This window comes from Colius striatus, chromosome 6 (genome assembly GCF_028858725.1).
Source record: "Colius striatus isolate bColStr4 chromosome 6, bColStr4.1.hap1, whole genome shotgun sequence".
Classification (NCBI taxonomy): Eukaryota; Metazoa; Chordata; class Aves; order Coliiformes; family Coliidae; genus Colius; species Colius striatus.
In genome coordinates, this window is record NC_084764.1 from 32,813,286 (window position 1) to 32,823,780 (window position 10,495).

A 10,495-nucleotide genomic window follows, 5' to 3' on the forward strand; every position below is an offset into this window, starting at 1 on the left:
GGGGGTTCTGCTCCTCCTCTACTCTGCTCTGATAAGGCCTCATCTGGAGTTCTGTGTCCAGTTCTGGGCTCCCCAGCTCAAGAGGGACAAGGAACTCCTAGAGAGAGTCCAATGCAGGGCCATTAAGACAATCAAGACACTGGAGCATCTTCCCTGTGAGTGAAAGGCGAAGCTTTCCTCTACCCAGGCAGACGCGCACCTCAGAGGAAAACGAGGAGCCGACTTGATGCAAACGCACGAGGTGAGGTTTATTTCGGAGCTCCGGGTCGTCTCGTAACTCACGCAGGAGTCAGAGGAGGCGACCCTGGTGCTCAGTAGGAAAGGGTTTTTATAGGGTTTACACGCCACACAATAGATATAGGGTTCGAACAATAGTTACAAGCTCTTGACCCTCGGTCTGGCCTCTCCTGATAACCACAGGCCGCAGCCTTTTTTAGGAAATGTTTTTTAACTTCTGCTTCTTGGAAATGAAGCGGTCTTAATGAGACTGCACTTTCGCTGAGGCGGTTGTTGTTCTCATAGTGTGCAGGCCGTACTCCATTTTGTTTGTTTTGCCTCTTCTCAGTTTCGCCTCTTCTCATTCCCCTCTTTTTCTTTTGTACATTTCTAATCTTAGAATTTCTGGAGAGGCCAGGCCAGTGGTCAGGACTAACACTTACTAACATTATATTTCTATTCTAAGCTTATAACATTATGGATGTCATTTTGGAGTCTTCTTCCACCCCTTTAGGCACAGTCCTAAAACACACTTATAAGAAATAAAGATTATACCAATAAGAATAATAGTAATTATCACAGTTTGGATTAATGAAGATAACCACTCAGCAATATGTATTCCTAGGGAATTGAATACTTCCCCTACCCAATTTCTTCGGGCTTCCTCTTCAATTCCTTTTGTTTTCTCCTCTATCTGATGTAATTTGTTAATATCGTTTTCTACAGCTTCCGTAACATTTGGGATATGTATACAACAGTCGCTTATTTTATTTTTTAGATACCCACAAACCCCATGTTCCTTTAATAGTAACATATCAAGGGCCATCCGATTTTGCAGAGCCATTTTGCTAGTTGCCTGGAGTTGGAAATTCATATCTTTAAATCCCTTTTTAATAACAGCCGCTAATCGCGCGGTTTGTGCCAACAATTTATCAAGCATCTCCCTATTTCTATATGCTGCGATTTGGGGAAATATAGATTCAATTGCCCACCCTATTTTTATCGCAGTTTTTGGTTCCTGCCATTCATCACTGGGGGCTTCCTCGCCTTCTTTACTTACATCCCTCCTCTTTCGAGGTATAAGTTCTTTTTCTCCAGACTTTTTCCAGTAGGGACACAGTGTGGGCACCCCTAGGGTAATTTGATTAATAGGCCCATCAATGGAAATATGTGTGGTCCATTTCCGTTCGTTAGTGACCCATACTAAATTTCCAGGACTCTGGATTGTAGTATATTTGCAGTCAAGCATTTCCCCATCTGACCCACCTTTAGTATGTGGTGGCAGGGTATGTTTGTATCCTCGACATTCACATCCCCACTTAAGCAGATAACGGACGGGGAAAATCCCTATTTCCCTCTCCGGGGTGTCACAGTTGAGGACTTTGGTACAGTTCCACCCATGTGTGTGTTCCACAATCGTTTTTTTAGAAGTCATCTCATGAAAAGTGTGTGTATAGTGTTGATCCTGCTTTCCTTGAAACTGCACACACCAGTTTACTGGTCCTATGTAGCTAAAAGTTTCTGCAATAGCGGGTCCCCAGATAGATTGCCAGACCTTGGGGTCTAATTGTGTGATATTCTGACATACCACTTCAGAGTAAGTTTCAGTGGTAGTTACTGTAACTTGTTTTTCCTCATCAAAATAACACGTCCCCACAGAATGGATCCCTCCCTTTTTATATACAGAATTAAGTTTTCGTTTGCAGTCTTCCTTCCTGATTTTCCACTGTGATTTTCGTGTCCTGATAAATCGCCGACCTACCCCAGTCCTAGTTCGGGGCACACTCTTACAAAATTGGGATACATTATTTTTATATTTTGGTAGTGGTCCCGCCGGGATTATACCCCACGGAATAGGCTCCCCAGCTGCTTGTGGTAATGGTAAACAAGCAGTGATACTGGTTGCATTTTGGGCCTTCCCGAAATCTCGGATTAGTCCCACCAAGAGATTTTCCCTAGGTGTTTCGGTTAGGTTTCCGAAACACACGAAGCTTAAGAGGATTATCAGTCTTTTCCACCACCCAATCATCCTTTTGTGTATCTCTAGGTGCCCTTTTTACATGCGCTGAATGTACCCACGTAGTAATCCCATCGACTTTTACAGCGGTGGGAGTTGTTAACAATACCACATACGGTCCCTTCCACCGAGGTTCGAGCGTCTCTGATCGGTGTCGTCTAATCAGAACTTTGTCTCCGACCTGGAACGAATGGGGCATCGACACCTCGCCTGGGTCGTAGAGGTTCTTCAACTGTTCCCAAACTTCTTTTCTAACTACTTCCAACGCTTTTAGGCGTGCTGCAAGAGTAAGAGAGGGCACAACAGGTTCATCAGTCCCCACTATTTCTGTCAGAGGAGGGGGACTCCCATACAAGATTTCATAAGGGGTGAGCCCCGTAGGTCCTGGGGTGTTTCGAACCCTAAACAGAGCGAGGGAGAGAAAGACTGTCCAATCCCTCCCGCCGGTCTCCGCTACTAATTTAGTTAAAGTTTCTTTCAAGGTCCTATTCATCCTTTCTACCTGTCCTGAACTTTGAGGGTGATATGCACAATGGAGCTTCCAGTTAATCCCCAATTGTCTGGCTACTCCCTGACTTACCTGGGCGACAAAGGCAGGTCCATTATCTGACCCGATTACCTTGGGAATACCGAACCGGGGAAAAATCTCTTCCAGGATCTTTTTTTGCCACTACTAGTGCTGTTTCGTTCCTTGTAGGGTATGCTTCGACCCATCCAGAGAAGGTATCTACAAACACTAACAAATATTTGTTACCGTACCGGGCAGGCTTTACTTCCGTAAAGTCTACTTCCCAATATGCTCCTGGTCGATCTCCTCTCAGTCTCTTTCCTTGGATTCCTTTAGTATGTCCTGCATTTGTAAAGGCACATACCTCGCAATTTTGTACGATGCGTTCCACGGTTTTCCGTAGGTCCGGGACCTTGTAGCGTGATTTTTTTGCTAGTGTGATAAGTTTTTCAGTCCCCAAATGCGTAAGTCGGTGCATTTTATCGATGTAAGCTTTCCCTTCCTCAGCGGATAGGTTTGTTTCTTCCTTTCCTTCCACTGCCTGTTTGTCGTCCAGTTTTACTGAGAGTATCATGGCCTCTAGTGCGGCCTCTTTGGCAGTTGTGTCTGCCATTCGATTCCCTCTTGCAACCCAGTCATCTCCTTTTTGATGCCCTGGGCAATGTATGATGGCTACCTTTTTGGGGAGGTGTACGGCTTCTAGGAGATTTAAAATTTCCTCTTTGTTCTTAATTTCCTTCCCCGCTGATGTCAAGAGCCCCCTCTGTCTGTATATTGCCCCATGGACGTGAGCAGTTGCGAAGGCATATCTGCTATCGGTAAATATGTTAATCACTTTTCCTTCAGCCAGCCTCAGGGCCTGTATGAGGGCTACTAGTTCGGCTTTCTGGGCAGAGGTCCCCTCTGGCAACGAGCTAGCCCACACGACCCGTTTCCCGTCCACTACGGCTGCGCCAGCCTTACGCTTTCCTTCCACCAGGTAGCTGCTCCCATCGGTGAACCACGAGGGGGTTCCTTCCATAGGCTGGTCAGTCAGGTCTGCGCGAATGCCCACTTCTTCGGCTAGAACCTCTTGGCATTCATGGAGAGGCTGGTCACTCTCTCTTGCTTCAGGCATCAGTGTGGCTGGGTTCAGGATGGCTGGAGGGGCAAACTTAATACGTTCAGTTAGTAACAGACTCTGATAGTAAGTCATCCTGGCATTTGTTAACCATCGGTCAGGAGGTTGCCGAATAATGCTTTCCAGGGAGTGGGCTGCAATGATTGTAATTGGTTGTCCAAAAGTAAGTTTATCAGAGTCTTTTACCAAGACTGCTGTGGCAGCCACTATTTTAAGGCAGGCAGGCCATCCACTGGCCACGGGGTCTAATTTCTTTGACAAGTATGCCACTGGCCGTTTCCAGGGTCCAAGTCTCTGTGTTAACACACCCCGGGCCACTCCCTTTCGCTCATCCACGAACAGAGTAAATGGTTTGGTGAGGTCAGGTAACGCCAGAGCAGGGGAACTTAACAGCGCCTTCTTTATGTTGGTGAAGGCCTCCTCCTGCTCTTTGCCCCATACGAATTCTCCCTTGTTTTTTTGTGAGTGGATATAGTGGTTCAGCCAAGCTAGCAAACCCAAGTATCCACAGACGACAGAACCCCGCTGTTCCCAGGAACTCACGCACCTGTCGAGAGGTTGACGGGGTGGGGATCTGCAAGATGGCCTTCTTTCGGGCTTCCGTCAGCCACCTTTTTCCATCCTTTAGAGCATATCCCAGATAGGTTACCTCTTTCCGGCAGATTTGTGCCTTCTTCGCTGAGACACGGTACCCCAACCTTCCAAGTTCAACCAGTAGTCTGCGAGTTCCCATCAGGCAGTTCTCTTTGGTGGACGCCGCGAGTAGGAGGTCATCTACATATTGGAGTAAAGTTACCTGTGGGTTTTGTGCCCGGAAAGTTGCCAGGTCCCTATGGAGGACTTCATCAAACAAGGTAGGAGAATTCTTAAATCCTTGTGGTAATCTTGTCCACGTGAGTTGACCCACTCTCCCACTTTCAGGATCTCTCCACTCGAAAGCGAAAATTAACTGGCTCACTGGATGCAGTTGCAAGCAGAAAAATGCATCCTTTAGGTCAAGGACTGTATACCAGGTACGATCTGGGGGAAGAGAGCTTAAGAGATTATATGGGTTGGGTACCGTAGGATGTAAGGTAAGGACTCTTTTGTTGACTTCCCGCAAGTCCTGTACTGGCCGATAATCCCCAGTCCCAGGTTTCTTTACCGGCAGGAGTGGTGTGTTCCAGGGAGATTTACAAGGCACAAGAATCCCTTGTTGTACAAGCTTGTCGATATGAGGTCGTATCCCTGCTACTGCCTCTTTTGACAATGGGTATTGTTTTACGCTTATTGGGGTGGCACTTGATTGTAGCTCGATCACTATGGGAGGGATGTTCACCGCTTCCCCCATGCCCCCAGTTTCGGCCCATGCCTTCGGATACTGCTTGAGCCATTTTTCAAGGTTATCCAGGTTCTCCTTGGGGTTTTGGTATAGTCTATATTCCTCCCCCAAGTGCAGGGACAATATGCATGTTTTTGGCTTTTCGCCTGCAAGGGCGATCTCAGGGCCAGCAGAAGTAAAGCTTATCTGAGCCTTCATTTTTGTTAGCAGGTCTCGCCCGAGGAGGGGGGTAGGGCACTCGGGTATTAACAAAAAAGAATGGGATACTTGGTTAGTTCCCAAGTCAATAGTTCGATTAGTTGTCCAGGGGTATTCTTTTCGACCTGTTGCTCCAATTACCATGGTCTGTTTGTTAGTTACAGTCCCTAATGAGGTTTTCAGTACGGAATATTCTGCCCCAGTATCAATCAAAAAATTTACTGGGGTCCCCTCCACATTTAACGTTATCCTAGGCTCGGGGAGGGGTTCCGGGCCCTGACCCCCTTAATCTTCATCTTCCTCCAGGGTCAGCACTCTCCTTCCCTTTTTCTTGGGGCATTCACGGGCCCAATGCCCATGTTCCTTGCAGAAGGCACATTGATCTTTTCCCAGTCTTCTGGGTCCCTTATTCCTGTCATTGTCGCCCAGGTCCCTTCCTCCTCTTGCCTGTCTTTCCCCTTGGCGTTTCCCCTCGGCCATTACTGTAGTAAGTATTCTTGTTAAATTCTTATCCTGTCTCTTTTGTCTCCGTATTTCTTCCTTCTCTCTCTCATTCTTTTCCCTCTCCCACTTTTCTTCCTCAGTTTCCCTTTTATGGAACACTTTTTCAGCCTCTTTAACAATATCTTGCAGGGTGTAATCCTGCAATCCCTCGATATGCTGCAGTTTTCGTTTTATGTCTGGTGCAGCTTGTCCAATGAAGGACATGATAACGGAGGCCCGCTGTCCCCTAGATTCGGGATCAAACGGGGTATAAATACGATAGGCCTCCATGATACGTTCTAGGAACACCGAGGGTGGTTCATTAGGCCCCTGCATAATTTCTCTCACCTTTGCCAGATTGGTAGGTTTCCTGGCTGCCCCTCTTAGTCCTGCTACCAGAGCCCGGCGGTATATGGACAGTCGTTCCCTACCTGCTGCTGTATTATAGTCCCATTGCGGTCGCGCTGCTGGGAACAACGCTTCCACTTCCATTCCTGTTCGAGGGGGTTGGCCTGGTTGGCCTTCCTGTAGGGTTTTCCGTGCCTCCGAGAAGATTCGTTCTCGCTCCTCTGTGGTGAAAAGTGTTTGAAGTAACTGCTGACAGTCGTCCCATGTGGGCTGATGGGAGTACATCAGGGATTCGACTAGTCCTATGAGGGCAGCAGAGTTCTCAGAAAAAGAAGGGTTATTTGCTTTCCAGTTGTACAAATCAGAGGACGAAAAGGGCCAGTACTGTAATGGTTGTAACTCATCTGGCTCTGTGGGGGCTGGCCCCACCGCCCGGAGTGGTAAGGCTACAGTGGAGTCTGGTCCCTCAGGCGTTATCCCCCGTTTACTCCTGGTACCGGTATAGGGTCCTTCTTCCCAACCCCCCGGGTTATATGGCACAGGTACTCCCTCGTTTGGGGACTGGGGTCCAGTTGGGGGGGCGGTGGGTATAGATGTGGATACAGGTGGAGTCCATTCAGGGGGTCCCTCGACCTCTGGATATACCTTGGTCTTAGGGCTTGGTTCTTTCAATTTTTCATAATCTCCCCCATTATTGGTCACCCCTTCTTCTACTCCTGTGAGAGCCAGAGTCCTGGTTGTCACAGGTACGCCCCGGTTAAAGTATGAGTAGGATGGGGCTAGGACTCTTATTTTATCACTTGGAAGAAATGGTCGGACCCAGTCCGGCGGATACATCACCAAATCTTCCCATACTGTGATATATGGTTCTTGGTCAGGATGGCCTCCTATTGAGGCAAAAATAGACATTCGGACTGCCCGTATGGTATGGATGTCAAAGGTACCTGACCGTGGCCATCCTACTTTAAAAGTTGGCCATTCACTTTCGCAATAATTTTGCCAATCCCCCTTCTTGATAATAAGAGACAGGTTTTGCCCTCGTGCTTTTACTTTTGGCCAATGTGCCAATGTTAATGACAGAGGGGTGGATCGGGACTGCCCCATGGTTATCAGTAATACAAAAAAGATTATAATAAGACACACACACACAGAAACGGTTTCTCGCTCTCCACGACTTTTACACCACGGAAGAGATCTTATCAAAATTTCAGAAGGGCGGAGACTTCGTCCCCTCATTCACTCCACAAAGACCAGCTAGGTTTCACTTATAGGCAAAGGTTGCCTATTTTCACCCGTGAGGCGTCCCCCAGGGCCGTAGCCTGTGGTGCCGGACACGTCTGTCCCCCACACGTGCTACTCAGAAACCTCTTTAAAGTCTGTCAGACCTTTACTGACCCAGCAGCTTCAGTTTCCCCGTGACCCTTACTTCCAAAACAACATAACACAACCCTGACAATTATGACTCCTATCCTTACACAGATAAAACATAAAAAAATCAATACAATTAATCAGGCACATCTAAAAATTTTTTTGCACAAAAGGGGTTCCTGTCCCGTACCTATCCCCGTAATGTTGAGTGTGACTCTCAGGTAAAAATCAACAAATATACTTATGGACACAGAGGCGGCACAAAAAGCATTCCCTGAACTTACAAGGGTACCAAAGTATGTTCTCACCCAATCACCCACAAAAGCAACATTCACTTGGTCTCTGATGCTTAAGATATCTGTGCAACAGCGAGCTCCCAGTATCACACACTTAAAACATTTTCAGAGGTTAATGGAGAGAGAGAGAGAGAGAAAAAGAGAGTGAGAGAATGAGAACCTTATCCGTGTATCCCTAAGTGTTTTTCTTACTGAAGTTGGGGATTATGGACTGTTGGGTCACGAGGTTCAGGAAAGAATCCTTAGTCCCAGACCTGGTCAACAGTAGGCTTATTTAAGGAGACCCTGCCGTTGAGTCACGAGGTTCAGTCTGGACCCCCTTGCTTTCTAAGGCACCCTTAAAAGGGGCTTAGGTGCGGCTAGATCCAGACCTAGTCTCAGACTTGGTCAACGGTATGCAGCCTATGACATAGAGGGATGGGCACTAATTTAAATTTCGAGAGACGCAACAGAAACAGAGATACAGGAAACAAATAACGTTAAAAACAATGTTATCCCAACAAAGCTCTCAGTTATACAAACCACAAACTCTTAGAGACACAAAAGAAACAGAGATAAAGGAAAGAAATTACGTTAAAAACAATATTATCCCAACAAAGCCTGCTCAGTTACACAAACCACAAACTCTTAATCTCAATCTACACAAGCTCACAAGCTCTCATGTGGCGCCACAAACATTCACACAAAAAGCTCACCTCCAAGTGGTCATCGTTTCCTGAGGTGTTCGTCGTTGATCCCGGACGAGCCCCCAAATGAAAGGCGAAGCTTTCCTCTACCCAGGCAGACGCGCACCTCAGAGGAAAACGAGGAGCCGACTTGATGCAAACGCACGAGGTGAGGTTTATTTCGGAGCTCCGGGTCGTCTCGTAACTCACGCAGGAGTCAGAGGAGGCGACCCTGGTGCTCAGTAGGAAAGGGTTTTTATAGGGTTTACACGCCACACAATAGATATAGGGTTCGAACAATAGTTACAAGCTCTTGACCCTCGGTCTGGCCTCTCCTGATAACCACAGGCCGCAGCCTTTTTTAGGAAATGTTTTTTAACTTCTGCTTCTTGGAAATGAAGCGGTCTTAATGAGACTGCACTTTCGCTGAGGCGGTTGTTGTTCTCATAGTGTGCAGGCCGTACTCCATTTTGTTTGTTTTGCCTCTTCTCAGTTTCGCCTCTTCTCAGGCACATTGCTGCCTCATATTTAATTTGCTAACAACCAGGACTCCCAAGTCTCTCTCTGCAGAGCTGCTCTGAAGCAGGCCAACCCCCAGCCTGTGCTGGTGCATGCGGTTGTTCCCCCTGAGGTGCAGGACTCCGCATCTGACTATAACCATGGAATGGTCACTTGACAATGATTCAAGAGCGTACCTGTTAAAACTTTGAGGTTGGCAGTCATCAGGGCTTGAAGTAACTTGTATTGGCATCAAATTCCACCTCCGTGTCACCCAGTATCCTCATTCCCACAGTAATTTAGAGAAAAAGAGATACAGGCAAATTTAGAGTGATATTTCCCCTAGCCTGTCTTGCTGCCAGACATCTGCAGCTGAGGAGTTTCCTAAGCAAAAACTCTTCCATTTTTTAAGATTAGTTTTCCTTGACTGCCCATCTTTCATGAACCTGCGTAGTCCGTCAGAAGATGATGACACTTGCAATAGTTGGTATGCTTATTTGCAGTACGTACTCCAGTGCAGAATAGGAGGAACCTGTTCACCAGCCATGGAAGCTATAGCCCTGAAAGTATTCCCATGTCTAGGTGTCAAATCCAGTATCATCAGAGCTTGTTACTGTGGTGAGCTGGGCTGGACTTGCTGCAGCAGTTAGGGTGAAACACTTTATGGTGTAGACAGTGCTTTTGGTGCTGCTAGGAAAACACGTGTGTCTGTCCCAGGCTTCTGCTGGTTGGCACCAGCTTCTTGAGAACCTTAATTCCTGAGAAGCTACAGGAAACTTTCATCCAGTTCCTACCCCATCTGATGGAAAGGTCCCGGGAAGACACTAGAGGGAGATGTTTGCTGATGAGAAATTGGAGCGTACCCTCTCCTCAACTTGGTTAAAATGCAGCCCCTTATAAAATAAATTTATCTGAGATTAAGTATGGTGAAAAAAAAAGAGTGAATCAAAAACTTTTTGCTGACAAAATTTGGGGTCATTTTTCTTACATTTTTTCACTGAGATGGTTATCTGTCTTCACTAATCTCTCTTGATATTTACACTTTAGTTCAATGGGACCATTCATTTCCTTTCTCATTGTTGATAACCTTGCTGTGTTATCCTGTTACATCTGCACCCCCAAAAATATCTTCTCAGTTGCAAAACTCCCTTGTAGTTGTGTATCCTCATGTTATCAGTGCCATCCACTTCAGGGTACCATCTTCTAAGCTCAAGTACTTTCTCCCTGCTTCATCTCTGATGCTCATAGCCCATTTGCTCTTTTCATATAAGTATCACGTGCCTGCCTGAAATTTGCCATTCATGTTGTTTGAAGATGTGCAGACCCTGCTCTTCCCACAAATAGCCTGTATGAGGGTGACAGCCCTCTCAACTGCTGGAGGCCTTCCCTGGCTCAGTGTTGAACCTGGAAAACAAATCAGGGAAAAGGCAGTCGAAAAATGCACTTATTTCCCATTT

At 46.7% G+C, this 10,495-nt stretch overlaps 1 protein-coding gene across 1 annotated transcript; it reads right to left on the reverse strand.

Annotated features, from left to right (window-relative positions):
• Window positions 1-223: 223 nt before the first annotated feature.
• LOC133625616 (uncharacterized) lies at window positions 224-7,687 on the reverse strand. Its single transcript, XM_061997822.1, is given in 4 exon segments — window positions 224-2,897; window positions 2,899-4,314; window positions 4,316-6,908; window positions 6,987-7,687. Coding segments are annotated over 4 exon segments (5,196 nt in total). The 5' UTR covers window positions 7,448-7,687; the 3' UTR covers window positions 224-2,171.
• Between the last annotated feature and the right edge of the window lie 2,808 nt (window positions 7,688-10,495).